We start from the raw sequence: 21,597 nt of genomic DNA on the forward strand, positions 1-21,597 counted from the left end.
AACTGGGTACTGAGCCTGTATATGCAGATCTTCTAACAGATCATAAAACCTGGACGAGCAGCTGCCCCAATCCATCCTGCTCTCATGTTCTTCGTGGCGGAAAGGCACCCAGGGCCAGCAGCCGCTCACTCCTCCGCCCTCACCACAGCCTACTGAGGCCTTCACTAGCATCAGTCCTCACTCTCCTCTTATGCATCTTCCTCCACCCCCAGAATCTCAAGACTTCCAAAAATAAATAAATAAATAAAGACATTAACCTTTTCATAAAAGGGTTAAAAATCCCTAATAATCTTAACCAAAAATCCTTCCCATCATCAACAGTACAATTCCAGACAATGCTCTCCCCTTGGGGCCTATAGACATTTCTAGAAGGAATGTACTAGACCCTAACCCCAAACTAATGTTTCCTTCACTAGGCAAGCAAAATAATCTATTGAACTTGAACACGAAGGAATTTTACTTTATCAGTAATAAAAGCAGACATTAGTTTTCTGCTGCATCAATTAAATTCTTAAAAGTTCAAATATATTGGGCATAATCAGTAAGAAAAATTTTCACTATTTTCTAGTTATAATCATGTAACTAAAAAACGATTGGATACAGCCTAACATTCTGTTATTAAATGATAAAATTTTAGTGTAAAATACTGTGCTATACCTTTGGTATAGGCTTTCAAAACATTTGTGAGTAAGAAATCTAAGGACCACTTTATAGTCCATGTTTTTTTATTTTTTATTCTTTTTGATTTTAAAGATTTTAGACAGAGAGAGAGAGCACATGTGCACAAGCTGGGGGAGGGGCAGAAGGAGAGAATCTTCCAGCAGATTCCCTGCTGAGTGCAAAGCCCTCCACTCAACCCCCGACTGAGATCATGACCTGAGCTGAAACCAAGAGTCTGACACTTAACCAACTGAGCCGCTCACGTGCCCCAGATTTTAGAGAAAGAAAAAGCGAGCAGAGGGGAGGGGCAGAGGGAGAGAATCCTCAAGCAGACTCCCTGCTGAGCATGGAGCCCATCTGGGGGTTCAATCTCAGGACCCCGAGATCATGACGTGAGCCAAAATCAAGAGTGGGACGCTCAACCAACTGAGCCCCCCAGGCGCCCCTCGTGGAGTTCATTTGTGTCTCCATTTTCATGAACTCTTCCTAGAGCAGCATTTCTTCCCCCTCTGAACCTAGAAGACATTTCTTATCTGCCTTATTCTTGTATCATTCTTAGATTTTTGACAGACTGCTATTGATAGCCTGCATTTATTTGTTCAGAAATTATCTCTTTCTTCGATAACTACAACAGACTAGGCATCGTGCTGAGCACTGATGACGGCGTGAGCAAGCTCCCGCTTCTTTGCAGCTTATGTTCTAAAAGCTGGACGGGGCTTCGGACGGGATAGAATTGGAAAGGGCCATGCAAGCTTTTTTTCAAGCTTTACTGAGGTAAAACTGGCAACTGAATGTGGAGTATTACTAAAGTGTCCACGATGGTTTGGTAGACACATGCATTGTGAAAAGATTCTCCCCATCAAGTTCATTAGCACATCCATGACCTATTTACCGCTGTGTTTGGGCTGAGAACAAGTTCTACTCTCTTAGCCAATTTCAGTTATAAAAATAGTGTCTATAGTCACATGTTTCACATTAGATCCTCAGACCTTACTCATAACTGAAACTATTACCTTTTACCAACCTCTCCCTATTTACCCCACACCTCAGCCCCTGGCAACCACTTTTCTCCTCTATTTCTATGAATTCGACTTTTTTTTTCTTTTAGATGCCACATACGGGATGCCATGCAGTGTCTGTGTCTGTCTGGCTTACTTCACTTAGCAGAATATCCTCCGGAGTCAGCCAAGCCGAAGCAAATGTCAGAGTCTCCAGGGCTTAACACAAAAGTTTCTTGCTCACAGAGTCTGGTGTGGACGTGCAGCTGGGAGGCTTCCACAGGCCATTCTGGGACCCCGGCTCTGTTCACCCGGGGGTCCTGTCATCCTGGGGTGGGAGGCAGTGTGGGCGGAGAAGTGGGGCTGGATCCTCTGCCCCGAGTTGGAATAGAGACTTTCCCAGAGGAGATGAACGGGATCCAGGTTTAGAAGTAAATATATCACTTCTGCATACTTTCCCTACAAACCCCGGGCCCATAGTCACACCCAGGTACAAGGAAAATATACTCTAGCTACACGTGCGAGAGGCAAAAGAAATGGGTTGACAGATACGGTGTTCTCTGCTACAAGAACCAAATTCTAGCACGTGATAGAATAGAGGGGACTGGGGCGGTGAGTGAGGCTCCTGGGGTACAAAAAGGAGTCACACGTTCTCAGGCTTAGGCGAGCACACCTGTGCTCCTCACAGACCCCCCTCTTACCTCACCCTATCTTGGCCCCAACAGACAGTTTAACTGCAGAAATTAGAACAAGAGGGCAATGTGCTGCTTTAGATGCAGGGACTAGAAAAGGCGCTTGTTATGAAAAGGAGGGAGAAAGATCTTTCTAGACAGAGTAAGCAACAAATGAAAAGGTCCTGAGGCAGGAATATTGGTTAGAGGGTTTGAGAAAGAGAAAGAGACCAATAGGACTGAGAAACCAAAGGAGAGTTGGAGACATAAGCAGAAACCAGGTCACATGGAGCCTTCGGATCTGAGCAAGGAGTTTGGATATTATTTCAGGTATCACAAAAAGCTCTTAAGTAGCAGAATCAAAGGCTCTGACTTTTGTCTTATAAGCAATCCCTCCGAGCACCCTGTGGAGGATGGACCACAGGAAAAGCCGCTGGAAGCCTACCGACATGTTTCCAGAGGGAGATGGGGAGAACACAGTCTACAAAATGGCAACAGACTTGGAAGAGGGATTCAAAATATACCAGAGGGAGCATAAAGAGAACCCGAGGTATTGCTCAGAAATGAGAAATAAAGGTTTAAGCAACCAAGTGGATATTAATGTTTTGTGGAGCCAGGAAAAGAATATTCTTTTCATTTAAATAGTGAGTTTCCTGGGGAGAAAAGGAGAGGCTTCTCTTCTCAAGAATAATCCAACAACGGGTTTTAAAGATGTATTTTAGAGATAGAGTGTGCACACAAGAGGGGGAGGGGCACAAAAGGAAGAGGAGAGAGCATCTCAAGCAGACTCCCTGCCGATCACAGAGCTGGATGCAGGGCTCGATCCCACAATCCTGAGATCATGACCTGATTTATGTACATATATACATATATGTAATTATATACACACGTATACATTTATAGACACATATATATATGAAAAAAATCAAAGTTCAAGGCAATAGGCATCCCATCTCCCACCTAAAAAATAAGCATCAGTGCAATATTCTGGAGAACAATTGGCAGTAAGATCAAAAGACTCACCTTTCCATCTTGGTGGTTAAGAGCATGGTGGGATGCGATGCCTAGACTGATATTCTAGCTCTAACATTTACTAGTTCTGTGAACTTGTGCAAGTTATTTACTTTCTGTGCTTCAGATTCTTTCTCTGTCAAATGGCTAGAAAAATAGAGCCTACCTTACAGGTCATTTTAGGACTAAATAAGATAACATGTAGCATAAAGAACTATGCTTGGCACAAAAAAAAGTGCTCAGTAAATATGACGAGTATATTAGTTATTACATCCAGTTCTGCACATGATTCCTAAGGGGAAATGGTGTAAAGGGTGTTCATATCAGTTCATTTCATGGTGAGCAACTTACAATGGTTGTTATAAATAAGGTAATTGAAATAGTTAGGAATATATGCTTATGATATAGGTTTAAAATCTTGTATTTATGTAGAAGGGAAGGAAACAACCAGAGGGATAAAAACCAAGACGTTAACAGTGGTTATCACTGAGTAGAAAGATTATTGGTCATTTTGGTTTTCTCACTGTTCTATTTTCCAAATTTCCAAAGATGAATAGACATTGGATTTACAGCCATAAAAAACTCTGCACTTATCGTGGGGATCACTTCGTGATGTATAAAAATAACTAATCACTATGATGTACACCTGAAACTACAGGGATATTGTGTGTCAGTTTTACTCCGTTAAAGAGAAACCGTCCAGTTAGTGCTGGTTTTGTAAACTACTTACACCGAAATGGTGTCAAGTCCTTACCATTTGCTTCCAGGACAAAGCACCTGAATGTCTCAACAAGATGGGGGGTTTATTACCAAAATAACTTGCAAAACCAAATGAAAGAAAAATGGGGTCTGACGGACATGAACTCCTAGCCCTGATTAGTGGATGTGGCTCAGCTGTTCTCTTAAAAACATACAGTTTGAAGGGGTAAAGAAAAAAAAAAAAGTCATTCCCAAACTTTCATTAGTAAAAGCAGCTAGGTGCATGCCAGTGCTATTTTCCTGGATTGCAAAAGAACCAATCTCTTCGGTTCACAATACTTCTTGCTCCCTTAAAGTACCACAAAGGCACTTTGCTTGGAAGAAAAGCACACACCGAAGTGTTGTGTTTCTCCAGCAACAGGTTTGTTCTTGGGAGCCATGTATTAAAGGTGTCTATGTTCAAACTTTCTGGCAGGCTCTTTAATACAATCTTCCTCACAGACATGCGTGAATTAAATTTCCAACTTCACTAAACTGGTACATGTGCATATTACAGGTATCCTTCACTGAGTAATATAAAAGCAATGCCGGTGGTAACTTGACCAGTAGCAACAAGCTGTTTTCAGACGGCTATAGGAACGATTCTGTAATTAGAGCCAGCTGCAGCTCCTAAGGAGGAGGAATGGTAATTTTTTTTTTTTTTTACAACTTTACTGCCACTTACCCACTGAAGACATAGAATCTCTAGACCCTTTCCCGATATGCCTGCAAACTCAAGACTACACAACCGAAAACATGCTACTGACGGCCGTAGAGAGCACATCCTAAGTGGCTGCCATTCAGGCCAAGCTTTAGGGGAAACTTTAATCCTCCTCAGGTGACGTTACTTGTATTCTGCAACAACCAGCTGATCTCCTCAAATATTTTCCTTCCTCCCTCTGTAAGCCTTTCAGAGAGTGTGTAAGTAGCACAAAGTACTGTTTTTCTACCCAGTGAGCCTCACATTACACCAGGCTGAGGCTACCGTGTGTTCACTCAGGAGCTTCTCTAAAAGCTGTTAACAGAAAACATTATCAGAAGATGTCTCATAGAATTCAGGTTTCCAGAAGGCTTGCGTTTCATTCTTGTTAGCAGAAGCCAAAAGGGTTGTTTTGATGTCATTTGACCACTAACGTTTCAGTAGGCAGAAACTATCGGAAAATTTTGCCTCCTCCGACAGGCAACGGCCTGAAACAAATCAAAGCATTTTATTTGCTTGCAGTGAAGTTAACCCGCTGGCCAAACACGCATCCACTCCTTCCTCTGAACGTTGGCCATTAAAGGGGAAGAGTGAGGCCTATTGCCTGCTTTTCCTATAAGAACTGTGTTTTGGGGCACCTGGGTGGCTCTGTTGGTTAAACGTTTGCCGTCGGCTCAGTGCATGATCTCAGGGTCTTGGGATCGAGCCCCACATTGGGCCCTCTGCTCAGTGGGGAGTCTGTTTTTCCCTCTCACTCTCCCTCTGCTTGTGTGCGCTCTCTTTTAAATAAAATCTTTAAAACTAAAAACAAGAAACAAGAACTGTGTTTCATAGTAACAAAGTATCTATGGTTGGAAAAGAACAGTTTTTTAAATAGGATTTTAGCTAATAAATGTCAAAGGAATAAAATTAGGGGGAAAACCTATTTTGTAACACCTCATGAAACTGATGATTCAGCAAAAGTCATCAATGGAAGAAACCATTCAATGACAGGTTAATGGGAACCTTCAAGTGGAGGGATCAGGCTGTTTTACCACAGGAATCCAGAGATTCATCTTAGCATCACCAAGACTGGCACAACGGGGTGTCGGGGGCTTCCGGATGTGGGGTAGTATGAAGCACACACACCACCTGTGAGGTGTTCTAGCCAAGAGAGTGGAATTCCAATCTAATCAAATTTTCAAGGTAAGCTTCTAGTTTACAAAAATATGGAGGATAGCAGAATAAGTCAAACGCCCCCCGCCCCCCACCATAAGGGAGCAAATGGAAAAACCCAGAACGTCATTCTGCAGAAAACTGACCTGATTTTTTTTCCCCAGTAAGTCAATGGCATGGGAAGGAAGTACTGGTCTAGAATCAAAGGAACTCGAAGAACCTACCAACCAAGGACCGTGAGCGGGTGCTTTGTGAATGCGGATCCATACATACCAGCTGCACGAAGACATTTGAGGCAATTGGTGAAGTCTAATTATATACTGATTAAGAGATGTTACCAAGTAATAACCAATTAACCACTGTGAATGACCTTGTGGTTTGGGAAGAAAAGTCCATATTTGTAAGACATGCATTCAGAAATACTTAAGGTAAAAATAGAGATTTGCTTTATAAGCATAAATAAAAAAGAAACTAAAGAATAGATGAAGTGTGGCAAAATCTCAGTATTTATTCAATTTGAGCGACGGGCATATGGAGAGTTATTATGTACCCTCCCTGCCTTTGTGTATGTCTGAAAATTTTCACATTTAAAATGTGAGAACAGGGCACCTGGGTAGCTCAGGTCATGATCCCAGGGTCCCGGGATCAAGTCCCCTGTCAGGCTCCCCACTCAGCGAAGAGTCGGCTTCTCCCTCTGCCCCTTCCCCTGCTCATGGGCTCTCTCGCTTTCTCGGCGTGCACGCTCTCAAATAAATCTTTAAAAAATAAAAAAAAATACGAGAACATTTAAAATAATGTTCTACTAGCAAATGAGTATGAATATAACAATATTGGATGTCACTCAAAATCCAAGGGAACTGATTTAAAATACCTCTAACACCAGAAGCAACGTACTGTAGGACAATATGGAGACTGTAGTAATGTTCCGCAAAGGATGCTCACAGCTCTTGGAGTTCACTCAACCTCAATAGGAAATCAGTAAAACAGATTTTTCAACTCCAGCTAAACAATAAGAGCCAATTTGATTCATGGTTATTTGAAAAAATAATAAACACACTCAGGTGATTCTTGGGATTTGTACAGTTTCATAGAACTTCAGAGGTGGGAAAGAATTTGAAGTCTTCTAGTCCATACCCTATAACCCTTGTCTAAATCATCTTCACCCCTCAGGCCACTATGTGCCCAAGTCGAGGGATCCGCTAATATCATCCTGTATGTACAGCACATAGTCTAGGAGAGATGGGACAGCTGAACGCAATCATTCTACTTCTATTGCCATTAATACCAATTATTAAGGTATAATTAACACTTATTCCGCTTATTCATATTCCTTATGAAAATGAGGACATAAAGAACCTAAAGGTCTGGCACAGGTTAGGACTTGGCTTTGGATTGACACGTGTCCCTCAAAAAGAAATGCAGTTCTAATCGCCAATAACTACGAATGTAGACTTATTTGGATATAGTGCCTTTGCAACTGTAATCAAGTTAACATGAGGTCATTGGAGTGGGCCCTCATCCAACGTAACTGGTATTCTTGTAAAAAGGAAGAGAGACCAACACAGAAGGGAGACAGCCATGCGAAGCTGGAGCAGACATTGGAGTTAGGCAGCCAACAGCTAAAGAACGTCTGGAGCTTCCAGAAGCTGCAAGAGGCCAGAAAGGATTTTCCCCCTCTGCAGTCTCAGCTGGTACATGGACTACTGACCCCTTAATGTTGGACTTCTAACCTCCAGAAATGGGAGAAAATTAACGTCTGTTCTCTTAAGCCACCTAGTTTGTGGCACCTGTTACAGCAGCCCTCGGAAATCAATACAGTATTGTAGCACGTGCTGCCGGCGCACTTCTAAAAGTCATGACATCCAGATCGGAACAGAACACGGGTGCGAGCTGGGGACCTTCCTCTGCCTCATTCTTCAATCTAATCCTCTTAACGTAGCCAACTACTTTTTGCAACTGTATTACATCATAACCTCAGCAGGAGTAAAAAATCAATGATAACCCCTTGTCGCCAACATCCTAGTCCTCCCTTGTTGCTTCTTTGATCTTAAAAACTCTACATTTGTTTTCTCTTAAAATTTCATTCGTAAGTTCATTTTGTCATGTCCAGCCATCGGCATCTTCTTGTAACCCATCAACCAACATGGAAATGTCCCGTTCAACTTCACAGCATGCAGAAGTGTGGTTGGTAATATCTGCTGTCTTCAACCTAATCCTTAATAAAATATCGCTCCAAACAAGGCTGATAAGAGTCCTTTTCTAGACCAGAGTGGACAATTCATTACTCCCCGCTCTCAAACATAATTCAGTAAGTAACATTTGATGATATACCCGCATTTCTCTACCTTTCCCAAAAGGATTTTTACAGCCGATTATATTTTCCTAAGTGCAAGCTATTATTAATGAATTTTGGTCAAACACTTATTTATCTTCCAGTCTAGTAAACCTATTCAAGAAAGCAAAATATTTGTATGGCATAACCCATGCTGGCTACAGCTGCATTGAAATCTGGCTTTCTTGCAATGAAGCATTCTAGAAATTGACATAATGGTCATGTAAGAATTGAGAAATAGGTCTTCTTTCCTTTTTTTGGGGGGGGGAATTCAGATTAAACTTCACTATCTATAGTATTGTTTATTACAAGCGTTTAAAATGATGACTCAGAGGCATATGATGCAGAATCCAATGAAGTAATTTTGTTTAGTATTCTGCTTAGAAAGATAAGAGTCTTATAATTCAAGTCAATAGTTGTCAACAAGAATTTCTACTTAAGTACCTAGTAGATGCCAGATGCATTACAGATGTGATCATGGTGTGAATGGTCCTTAGAGATCCCTCAACACTCAGTACAGTCACTGGCTTTACAACACTCTTAAGAAATACCCTCTGTTAAAAAAAAAAAAAAGAAAAGAAAAAGAGAAAAGAAAGAAAAAGAAGAAATACCCTGCTGTTGGAAAAAGGCAATCTCCAGACATCATCAAGAAAGGGTCTCTTCCATTAATGAATAGTTCCCTATATACACCTGGAAATTTCCTATGAGCCTCCTTCATTTTTCCCCTAATTCCAAAAGTTAGGATAAATCACATCCTTTTTCCACATGACAGGCCACAAGTCTTGAACAGGAGTGATCTTGTTCCCGCCCTAAGTCCAGGCTCTCCCATCTCTTCAAAACTTTCAAAATTCAACAAAGAGAGGTCTCCTTGAAGTTTGCCAAAGACTTTACAACAGTTAGTACTGAGCCACTTTCACATCAAAGTCATGTTGCTCACCCACAGCAGTTGCAAAGGACCAATTATCTTATTTCTGCATAAGGGAGCAACCACATTGTGCCAAATTCATAATTTTGGACAATTTTCAAGAGACAGTTTCCAAACCCTAGGTCACTTTACAGAATAGTATTTAAAGGCGGGACAAAAAAAATCATTCGTAAGTGACAAGATTCAGTCAAGAGTCACATCAGCCACTGCAAGATTTATTGACCAGCAGACGCTGTGGTCAATGGCTTCCCTAACCAACCAACCAACCTCAACCCACTAATCATGTTCCCGGGAACCACAGCTGTCCATTATCAAACAACATTTCAGTTTTTAAGTTAGTCAGTCTCCTAACTTTAACAAAGTTTCTGTATTACACTAACCTGACGGAAGGACAGTGACCACAAGGTATCATTCACCAGTAGAAGGAATGCTACAGATAGGAAGCCCTAACTTCTCCCAAAACATTGGACAGATTCCAGATCCTTAAATAGAAAATTTTAAGCTAGTTTGCTCATTCCGCTCACCCAAACTACAGCTGTTCACTTCTACTTCCTTTTATCTACTTAGAAGAGCCCAGAATACCCAAGAGTTCCTCAAAATTCCCCTATAAACCTGACCCTTACACACACACGTGCACGCACACACACACCTTCCAAGAACAAAAAACCTCTAAAACATTAAGACTCAAGCATCAAGAACTAGCGTTAATTTTAAAGTCGTCTTCTACCTACAAGAACTACCCAGAGGGCATGACAAGCCAAAGACCAGGACTCCCTTAATTTATATCTCGTGATGGTAAACTTGGAGCCCCAGGTGCAGTTCTTCTCAATCTACTGGGCTGCCAAGGGTTTTTTCATTCAGCGCGGAGTCGTCAAGGACCACTGATGGTGTTGGAAAAGAACAAAAAGATACCGTAGTTATCCCAAAAAGGCTATGGTGGGGGAGGCACGATGGGGACAGGATCTGCCGCCTGGTCACAGGGATATTGACTTCACTATGATTCAACTCAACTGAAAAATGGTCTGGGGGGGGTGGCGGGGGGGAAGTGTGATAAATTCGCAAGATCGTAATGATGATCCAGCAACTCCCTCACCATTAAAAGCCAGCTTTTATCTACAAGGAGGCATTAGAACACAGCTGGTAAGATGAACAATTAGGAGACAGAGAATTTTTAAATCATCCATCAGACTTCATTACATGAGGAGGAAAGAGAACCTTTAAAAAAAAATTAGATTTTTCAAAATAAGATGGGACAATTTCACTATTCTCAACAGCAAAAAGGTGAGAGATTCATTATAAGAAATGGATATTCTCCATAAAGATTAAAGAATTTGGCAAACAATTAATTGGCAAGTATTAATTTGCAGTTGTTTTGGACAATTCCCAATTTTACCAGTTGTTTGAATTTTCAGGTACGCCCTTCATGGAAAAAAAGGTTTTTGTTTTTGTTTTTTTAATAAAACTAACGTTTTCCAAAGTGACCATAGACGCTGGAATCTACCTCTGAGTTGACATAATTTTTATCTCACAGATCTGAAAACTGTGAGGTTGGTTAAGTTTGCCTTTCGGTGAGGCTTTGTCAAAAGGATTAGGGACCCAAACCAGAAATGCCCCAGTAAGTCCGAAAGGTCTTTATTTGTTCCTTTTTTCTTCGTCTGTGTGGATATCAAGATAATCACAGCGTCACTCTTACTGGAGAAAGCAGTTTTCCCACCTGAACCAGCGGGACACAGCAAAGGAAGCACACACCCTACAGAACAGCAGAGAACAAAGCACAAGGAAAAGAATGCAAAGTGTGCCCTCTATCGGTCTTTGAGTCTTAATTGCCAAATGGCTGGTTGGCAAGTTATCTCCAGCAGCAGGCGAGACACGAAGGCCATCCTGGTAGAAGAATTATCAAATGTGCTGACCCGGCAGCAAACGCCTAGCAGAAGCCCCCTGGACCTGAACTGGAGAATGTTCTGGTTCTGACCCATCTGTGAACCGGCAGCACAATACAGAGGAGTCCCGTCAGGGCCCGCGGATGTCATCAGCTGGGAAACCACAACGGCAATGTCTAAGGGCTTCATATTCTGCTTTATTAATGAGATAACTAGACCACATGAGAAGAGGATTTTAACAAAAACCCCTTATTCTGTGTATTTTGTACTTCGACAAACTTTTTAGAGGAATTGAGAGAATTAAATATCCATTGTCTTCGAGTAAGGGATCAATAGCTAAGTAATTATTCACTGAGATAAGTCTTGAGATAGCGCTTCTGATGTTCCCTCACATTGTGTAATATATACACGGCAAATGGCTGGAAACCCACACCTGGAAAACAGAATTTTAGAAAACAGATGTGTATATCAATTTGAACCAGCCATTTGGCATCAGGCTAATTAAGAAGGTCTACCTCCTATTCCTTTAGGAGCTTATTGAAGGAAACGGATGAATCAGGGCCATTTTCAGACTTTAGTGAAAGCTTTAGATCCTCTCTACCCTAAAAAAGGGGGGGTTGCATTTGGTTTCAGGGGACTCACAAAAACCCTGCCTCCATGTCTGGACCCCAAGTTAAGAAACCCTGCTCAAAAGAAATGTGCTAAATACGTTAAACTCTAAGTGCCCTTACGAGCCTCCAAGTGATGAGAACTGAAAGATTTTAAATAAGTGTTAAGGGTTTTCCCCAAGCAGCTAGGTAAGAAGGAAAGCCACCTATAATTAGTTTCTCTATATTTTAAGAGTAAAAGAATATTTAATAGCTTTTCTCTAATCTTGATTGGTTATTCTGATGGTATAACATATGAGTATACATTATATATATATATATACACACACACACACATACACACGTTGACACATCTGCATGAGCACACACCTACAGACACACGTATTTGTTCTGGCAACTGGGATACAAGAAATAAGAGGTTCCTCAAAGTTATACAAAAATAATTATCTTTAAAAAACAAAGAATGATAAAAAAAATTGAACAATACAAGCATGCAAAATTTTTTTAACCAGATCCCACTTGTGGTCCTATATTACAGTTGCCCACCTAGTCAGCCTTCAGTTACTTAGCATTGTTATTTTATTAGCACAATTAGGAGTTGTAGAAGTTCTGAGGTCAATAGAATTCTGTGGTTCAAAGAACTCCTGAATGGGTTCAAAGGTGGGTTTTTTTTAAATGAGCATTTATGTTGGACATGTACTGTGTCCAGGAAAAGCCAGGGAATTCAGGAGAACTGCATTCTAGTTCCAGCTACTTTCCACTTAACCATTAGTTTTTAAAATCACATTTCACCTTCCAATTCTGTCGAACTGGTCGTGCCTCCTCCAAACAGTGAAATGGCAATGCTCTCCCAGAAGACACTGTACAGAAAAAGAACTATGTCCTCTCTTGACACCTACAGAAGAATTTATTCTCATACACACACCCCCACGTCTCCCATAGATCGGTCTGCATAGCTCTGGTGTACTCAAGGCGCAAACACAAGGATGCAGTTTGGAAAGTTTTCCTGCACTATGTACATTATTAATATCATTGCTTTTTAGGAAGAGAAATACCACTTTTATTTTCCCCTAAATGATTATTCCCATGGGAAAAGTGTTTGGGGGTGAAAAAAGTCAAATCTCTGGTTGACCCTTTCTCTAGAAGAAATGCTTTTAAAATATAGATTACCCCACCCCAGAATTTCCCTTTCCCTGCCCCAAACTCCCCGGCCATGTGGAGTGCTCAATCATTCAAATAAAGTGGTACACAGATACGCCAACAGGCATCAGTGTGCTCCACGAAATTCTGAAAATTATCAGAAGAGACTTCAGAAAGAGGGCTGGGCTGGGGAGGCTTTTCTATCTTGATGGTTTTTGTCTTTCAACTTTGAAGACAAGCCAATAATGAGATGATACCTAAGAATGCATTCCAACTTCAACTATGTGCAAAGAACTTAGAAATTAAAAAAAAAAAACTTCTCATTAAGTCACCAAAATTATTTTAAGGGCAAACAAAATCTCGTCGTCAATGGCTTTGTTCAGCCACCACTTGTGGAGAAGCACTCTGCGAGGCCGGCTTCGGGGACACAGAGACAAATCTGCAGTGCTGTCCTAGAGGAGACTGAAATACAGGAAGGAGAAGACATTTGGCAAAATAACCAGAATAAAGGGGAAAATAAGAGCATGCTTGAAGAGTGGTACAGAAAGCTGAGAAAGCTATAAGGGAATAATGGATTTTGGCTTCAGGGAAAAAAGGCAGAAAATTCCGGAGGGGGGGGGTTGCTAAAGGCAGGGACTTCAGCTGGGCATGCAGATGTTCAACTTCAAAACCTCAAAACACGGGGCGCCTGGGTGGCGCAGTCGTTAGGCGTCTGCCTTCGGCTCAGGGCGTGATCCCTGCGTTCTGGGATCGAGTCCCACATCAGGCTCCTCCACTGTGAGCCTGCTTCTTCCTCTCCCACTCCCCCTGCTTGTGTTCCCTCTCTCGCTGGCTGTCTCTCTCTGTCAAATAAATGAATAAAAAGTCTTGAACAAAGAAAAACCTCAAAACACATGGTGTGTTTGGAAATGGAGTAACCCGGTAAAGCTAAAGCGTGCAGCACTTCCAGGATGGCGGAAAGTTGGAAAGGAGCTGCCACTAGGTGGTGGGGACAGCCTCGAATGCTGTGTGAAAGAGGCTGGCACGGTTTCTGTGATCAGTGTGGAGACCTGGAGGGCTGGGGTTTATTAACAGAAGTCACATGATCAGATCCGTGGCTGAGAAACCTTCAACAGGGCAGCACTGAGTGAAGGATGGAGTAAAGAAGAAGTAGATGCTGGGAGAGGAGTCCGTGAGGGTCAGAGCTAGGAAGTACTTTTGGGAATGGAAAGGATGGGGTGGATATAAACCTTTCTGAACTAGACTAAGACCAAATGAACCAATGAAAGAGACAACAGGGAAGACAAAGGCTACAGGGAGGCTTTCAGCCTCGACTCCTACAAACCTCATGAATAGAAGAAGAAACACAGGTGGAAAACACGTTTGGGAGAGGGCACAGAAGGGGCGGGAGTTGTCAAGTTTGCGTGTGCACAGAACAGATTATCTATCCATATACAAGGGCGCACGGCCTATCTATCCATACAGCAGTAGTTGGGAGTCAGAGGGGAATAGAATCTGAAGCTAAAAAGAAAAAAAAAATTTTAAGTTGAAGCTGGAGTTGAAGGACTTTACATGGAAGTAACAGTTGAAGATACAGGGATGGGTAAAATCCCTTGAAGGGAAAGAATAAAGGAAAATGAACACTAGTCTACACCTTCTCTGAATGAGGGGACCAAATAAGAGAAATGGGCAGAATATGGGAAGCAAAATTAGAGTGTGAGGTCACTAGTCAGAGGAACAGACTTTCTTTGGAAAGGAGGGATGTCTCCAGAGGAAGCAGCCATGGAGGGCTGTCGCGATGTTGGTGGCCTCGCAAGAAGGTGACTATAAGGAGGACTGTTAAGAAAATCTTTTCAATGAAGTGGTGGATGCAGAAGGCAGATTGTAACTGACTAAAGGGTGAATGGAACAGGATTGTTAATCAAGAGAAGGGAAGGGGACGAGTGAAGAAAAAGGGAAGAGATTGGAAAGCAATGCAAAGAAGAAGGAAATTTAGAATTTTAGGATTGTGGGAAAGCAACATGCTCTAAAAGACGGTGACTGGCATGGAGAGGTCCTAGAAAAGGGCAGAACAGGTTGGGGGCAGGCCTTAGGAAGAATAAAAACACACTCCCGTTACTCATTACCTCTCCCCTTCCCCCATCCCTTCCTGGTCCCACCGTCTGGTCTGGGAAAGAGGACAACAGAGTAACTGGGAAAGAAGAGTGAAAATCCTTCTTAGTTCCAAAGATCTGATTTCCATAGAACCCCTTTCTCTCCAAGCCCACAAATGCACATACACCTGTATGTATATATCCCTCCCTGAACATAGATCTAATTATATACATTGTGTGTTCTCTTCAGCATTAATGAGCACCTTCCGTATTTATTCCAGCTAAAATTATGAAAATGTATGCATATGGACATGCAACACCGTACCTATGATTAATCCTTGATTGTTGCAGATAATGGGAAAAAATGATGACATTGGTCGGGGGGGAAGAAAGTTTAAAACTGTTTTCATCCCAGGGCTTATCATCCCCTTTTAGCACAGTGGTTATCAAACATTATATCAAATGATTTGTCTGTCATTTATTTCCTGCACTCAGGAGGGGTAGGAGTGCTTATCCCCAAGGATGTGGGGAGGTTTAAAAGGCAGTCAGTTGGAAGGAACAAAGTAAAAATTATCCTGGGTAATCCATACACTGGCCGGTTAGTCTCTTAATAAATCAAGAAGTGGTTTTGCATTAAGGAATTAGAAGTGTCATTTCCAACTTGTGATTCTGCAAATATTGGATTCTACCCGAGCTGGATTTATAAGCAGATAAAGCCAGAATTAAATGGAGGCCCGGGGGAACATCACCTATTCTGAATCACTTCCAAATTTCAGTAGCATAATAAAAGTTTGGTGGAGACACAGCAGTTTTTTAACCTTTGTGCCCTGGTAAGATACTAGGCAGAAAAAACCCAGAATTAGGCTAGAAGAACAAAACAGCTCATTCACAGAAGAGAAGAAAAGAGCGTATTTACATGCAAAGTTAAACATCACAAGAGATTTTCGGAAATACTCTGGAACTTAAAGGTAATATACAAGACATATTTTAAAGCTTTCTCATTTAAGTGTAGGTAAATATGTTCCATGTGACCTATCATCTGTGTTTTTGAAAGAATACCAACGAGAAATATGCGATCATTGACAGCGCTTGTAAAGCCAAGTATCTCCAAATCTCTTCATTAAATTTTAATTTATCCCGATAGCATTTAAGAGAAAATGTTTAGGTTTTTCACCAACCTCAGTTACCAGATACATACCACACTGTTGGCGATAAACACTTCAGTTTCACGGAAGAAGCCAAATCTAATCTTAAGGAAACTGAGAGGTTTCGGAGGGAGAAGCCGAGGCTTTACTATGGAAAAGGCTAGGCGGGAAACATTTGTCCTACTATGCCCCCTACCATCCAACCACCGGAAACTCCAATTACATATCTGGGAGCCTTGCTGCTTTTTAAGGAGTTTTATCAAGAAGTTTTCATAGATCCCTGGTTAAAATATGATTGGGCATATAAACAGAAGGAAGGAGATAGAAAATTAAGTCGCTGAATACCAAGCTCAAGAAATCCCAGAAACCATAATAAAGTTATGATTTGTCCATCCACCTTTCAGTAATTCAGCCTGAAATGTGGCTTACAACCATTCCAAGAGATGAAACAAATGTGCCCAGTTTACCCTACAAATAAACCGTAAGTGGTTCCAAGACAGGTACAGGCAGGGGGTTAACAGTAGCTAATAATGGCCACGCTTCTGAGTGAGAGGGTGGGGTGAGGGGGCCAAGGAGTTACAACTGTTACCATGTAGACAACATGTGAATTGTCAACCAGCTTTTCAAAATGTTGGCATGTGCCTCCTCTCTGCACAATTTTCATTCTCTGTTGTGTTTGTGCCTAAATAAAAATTAATGCTTCCAGGCCCTATTAATGATTATCAAATATATTTTTATTTTAGAATTTTGTTTTCTAAAGAAGGGGAAGAAAGAGTGTAAGTGTTGTTGTTTAGGATGGTCTCCCCCATACTAGGTTTGGCCAAAAGTAGGGAAGGTTGACGTTCTATTCTCTCAATCCTCTGGCTCTATTTTGAAATAGAACATACAGTTAAATGATATATTTGCTCTCTATTCCAAACTGGATGCAATTGATTTTAACTGACTAAATTATCTAACCTCTGCCAAGAATTTTATTTCATTAAGAAAATGATATTATAGAGCATCTGAGATCACAGAGCAGACTAAACATAAAGCCAAAGGAGTTCTGAGAACACTCCACAGTGAAGGTTTGATTATTTGCAGATGGAATATAGAAGAAGAAAAAAAATCAGCTCGCAGGCATCAGCCTAACCAATCCTGGTATCACCGCTGCCTACACAGTAGCACAAAGCCAAGAAAATACCCGATCTTCTAAGCCACAACACGCTTTTTTTTAAGGTACTAATCACTTTTCTCCCTAGAAAGTAATATTTAACTGCCACTATCCAAAACAAAGGGAAAAGGGGAAATGTTGGTACCACAATAGGCTCTAGTATGTCAACTGTCACTGCTGACATGATTTGGCCAGTGGTCAAGCATTCACCAAGGAACTAATTTAAATCAATCTCCTTTGGGAAAGCCAATTGTTTGGTACACACAACAATTGGTGTAGAATCAATCAGTGGACATGAGATCAATTAAAACCAGCTTAAGTTTGTGAAGAGGGACAATTCACACAACCTGAGTTAGATCTCTATTCATTTCAATACTCTCACAATGCGATCCTTAAGCTTCCTTGCAGAGCAGAAAAGCTACTATCACCCTACGCTGTCTAGCCAGGCCTTCAAGTAGTTCCACTTTTAATTAAAAACACAGTACACCCTTTGTTGGCACAGACAGTGTGGTCACTTTTAAAAACCGTAGTTATTTTAGCCAGAAACTTGGAATTTGGGAAGGGACAGCTGTTAAGAAAGGGGGAAAAATGCAAACTTCGATAAAATTTTTTTTCTTTACAACCTTACCAATTCACACATAGTTGAAAGTAGTCGAATTTTATTAAATCAAAAGGTTGGTTTGGCAAAAGTTACTATTGTACACTTTAGAACAGGGTTTCTAAGTGTCAGCACTTGGGGCTGGGGAGGGTAATTGCTAGGAGATTTTGCCAAAGCAGCTTTGAAATGAATAGGTTTTGTGTCAGATACCTAAGAAGGCACAGGGCCAACTTCAGAGATGGCTCCGCCCGGGAAGAGCATGCAATACCGCTTCTGGCCGCAGGGGTGCTGTACTGTCCTCTAGCAAACAGCCCCGCGGGGTGAAGTTCTCCCAAAACACTAGATTCCTCCTCCGCCACAATGGGACAGGCAGTGGGGATCAGAAAGACCTCACGGAATTGGTCAGTCATCTAGTAAACAACCACTTGGCAAAGCGTCTTAGGAATTTCCCTATTTGCGCGAACTTTAAGCATCTTCGTTTTTTTCCAACCAAGTAGACAGCACCTTGTGCTGGTAAGAGGGGATAAAGCCTCTCCAAACATGTTTGACCACAGTGTAACCAAAAATTGCCATATCTGCAAGTGACACCTCAAAAGAAAATACCAGGCAGAGAAAGGAGCCAGTGGGGAGAAGGAGTGGAGGAGGAGATGGAAAGGGACATTTCAGGACAAACATCAGTATTAAACTTTCATGGTCTCTGGGAAGAAATTTCCCCCTAGCATTTTTCTGCGAAACGATTTCTGAAAATAAGCATTTTTCCGAATGCCAGGAATGAGAAAAAGAGAAAGGGGCCGACTTTTTAAAAAACCAGATCCGTAGCGTCAGTTGGAGAGCAGAGGTTAGGGATGTCGCACACCACCAGTTATCAGAGCTCTGCCCTCGGGTCCGCCAATCTCCAGCCCTCGGGGTAGGTGGCAACAGCTTAAGGACGTCCTAAAAAGCTATGAAAAGTTAGGGGCAAAGAGCTCTCTCCAAAATCTGGGTGCAGGACCGGAGATTCCATAAAACGAGTTTTAAACATGTCCTATCACAGGCGAGTGCGACGTTTCTATCCCAGGGGGGGAAAAAATCAAAATCTGTTAACTTCAAGACAAATTCTAACCATGCAGGAGTCCAAATTGCTAGACGAAAACGAATAGTTCTAAGGGACTGCTGGGCACCTTCCATGCGCCGGGTAATGCGCAGACTGGGTGTGTGTGCGTGCGTTGGGGTGGTGTCTAACCCCCCCCCCCAGAAGACTTCGTTGTCTCTAGCAACCCTTCCCCTAAAATGCAGCTGGATTAGCTGCAGCCACAGCAGGACTCAAATAGGCACACAGTAAATCTGCCTGAGAGCTAGCGCTCTGAAATCTTTCTGGAGGCTTCCACATGCCTTCCCCGCAGCGCACAGAAGTGATGGAGATTGAGGGAGCGGTTAAAAAGCCGCAAGTGAATTTCACTGAGAACAGAAACAGTTACTTTTGAGGGAAGTATACGGAGAGGGCAAAGTCAGGCCTGTCCCCAAAACATCACTCCGCACGCCAGCGCTCCCCAGAAAACCTGCGTACAAGTTGCTGCTCAATGCAAAAAGTTCAATAAATCATTCCACGTAGTCTTCGGTTCCAGAAAAAAAGATCAATTTTGCCCTTTCCCTGTAAATGTAGGTCCTCCAGCTTGACTTGGTACCCCTCCTCAGCGCTCGCGCTCTCTTGCACTCTCTCTCTCTCTCTCACACACACACACACACACACACGCACAGCTAGGCCGTGTTCAAAGCGATCTGGGGCGCACGTGGGTGGGGAAGGTAGACACAGATAAGCTGCAGGGGAGATGGTTAAGAGGACTAAAAAAAGAGAAAGACAAAGAGAAGAACAAGAAACGGTGGATGCCCGATAAGAAAGGACAGCGAAAGAGGAGTTCAGGAGTAGAAGCGGGGCAGCGAACCGAGTACGGACCGCACCACTTAGCCGCGAGCGCCAGCCGGGCTCACCCGGCTCTCCAGCACGTCTCGCTCCGGCTCGCAGCGCCTTCTGAGGACAGAAAAGACAGCGTTCTGCCGAGCTCAGGGGCCCAGAAAGTGCAGAGCTGCGGCGCGCGCGAGCGGGGTGGAGGGCACTGTCTGCCCAGCGGAGCCGGGGGAGCCCCGCACGAGTGCCGCGACCCGCCCCCACTGCGACCCCACGCACCTCCGGCAGAGTAGGACTCACCTCGCTTACTGCGTCTCCATCGGTTTCCTTGGCAGTGGCTGTAATCCATACAATTCAGGATGATGAGCGCAAAGGAGAAGAGGCGAAACTGCATCTGGGCGGTCGGGCGGGGGAGAGGCTCCTCTCAAAGTCGGGGAACTGGATAGCTCATCCGAGGAGCCGGCGCCCACCGCGCTGCTACGGAAGACGCAGAGGGAGAGTGGCCACTAGCCCGGCGGCCCCGCTCTGGTCAGTTCGGCGCCGTCAGCATCTCTCAAGCCTCGAACCTGGGAGACGAGGAGGAGAAGCAGAGTGGAGAGAGCCCCGAGGAGACAGCTGCCTCTTCGCGCGTCCCAATTTAAGAAAGGGAGGGAGGGGGGCGCGAACCCACCGCTTGGCACGAGCCGCGGGGCAATTTAACCCCGAGCGCACAGCTGCGGGCAACTTGGAGTGGAAGGTGATTTACAATCAGTGAATTAGCAACCTCTGCCGAGCTACGGGCTCCGACCCGGGGGAAAGGGCGTTGGGCGGACGGTCCAGGGAAAGGAAAGAGCTCCGAAGGCACCAAGGGCGCAGGGTTCAAGGAGCCCCCCTCGGCCCTCGGGTCCCACAGTGGGCTAACGCAGCGCGGTGGCCGCGGCGGCCGGACGCGAGTCGCCTACCGTGGCACTTACGTTTCGGACGGTGCGGCGTGCCTAGGCGCGGCGCTCCATCCCGGGCTGGGGAAACGAGTCGCCTCGCTAGCACGTGGGCTGGGGAAAAGTTTGCAGAGAGGCGCCGGGAGCTCCCGGCAGCTCCGGGATTCCGGCGGCCGCCGCGGGTTCGCAGTGCTCTCACGGTCCTCTGGGCTGGCGGTGCCTAGCAGGAGCGCGGCGGGGAGGGCGCGTCAGCAGCCTTGGGGATGCTGCGTCCCCACCGGTGAGTGCGGTCCTCGGGCGACCGGCACGACCGGCTCTCACTCTGTAGGTCCCTGTCCAGCCGTGCGGTTTCCCGGGCTCTACTCCACAGCCACTTCACAGTTAGGACGTCTCCCTTTCCAAGCTGTGGGAGACAGAACGCTCCCGCGAGGCCGCAGGGATGTGGCGAGCGCACTTTCCGACGGAGATGCAGCCCGGCTGAGGCTCGGGATGCTTCTATAAGTAGGTGGTGCTGTGGTCCAAGGCATCTATGTCAGGCTGCCTCGGAGTTCCTGGGTCCTAAAGCCAGAAACTCCCGGGTTTCCCTGAGGTCCTAAAGAGCGCTGACAGCTGCCAGCGAGCCCAAGCCCAGGCAAATCCCCTCCGGACTTCCCTGGAGTGCACGGCTAAACTGAAGTGTAGCTGGGGTGGGGGCGCCCCCGGACCGCGCCGGGCGGGGGAGCCCAGCTGACTTCACCCCAAGGCGTCTATTTCGGGCGCTCCGGGGTGGGTTCCATCCCCTGCCCTGCCCTTCCTGCGGGAGGATCTGACTGACAGACGGCTTGTCCTAGACCATCCTTCCTGAGCTCTCTGCCGGGACTGCTGCTCCTGAAAAACTGAGTTTGAACTTGAGCCGCAGCCCGAAAGATACCACACCTCTGCCCCTTTTTAATTTATGTCTGGGCTTTGTTTTCTAGGGAGATCTGTTAGCAAGGCTGAAATTAAAATGCGCCCTCGGTGTGGGGAGTGA

The 21,597-nt window shown here is 44.0% G+C and overlaps 1 protein-coding gene across 2 annotated transcripts in view; it reads right to left on the bottom strand.

Moving 5' to 3' along the window:
- The window catches only part of RSPO2 (R-spondin 2), a 146,183-nt gene extending 126,035 nt beyond the window's left edge, over positions 1-20,148 (bottom strand). For both annotated transcript variants that reach the window (XM_008689255.2, XM_008689256.2), the window contains exon 1: positions 19,972-20,148. In XM_008689255.2, coding sequence (XP_008687477.2) covers positions 19,972-20,065 — 94 coding nt within the window. In that variant the 5' untranslated portion in view covers positions 20,066-20,148. The remainder of the gene's footprint in view (positions 1-19,971) is intronic.
- Positions 20,149-21,597: the final 1,449 nt, after the last annotated feature.

Source organism: Ursus maritimus, unplaced genomic scaffold (assembly GCF_017311325.1).
Source record: "Ursus maritimus isolate PB19 unplaced genomic scaffold, ASM1731132v1 scaffold_9, whole genome shotgun sequence".
Lineage (NCBI taxonomy): Eukaryota > Metazoa > Chordata > Mammalia > Carnivora > Ursidae > Ursus > Ursus maritimus.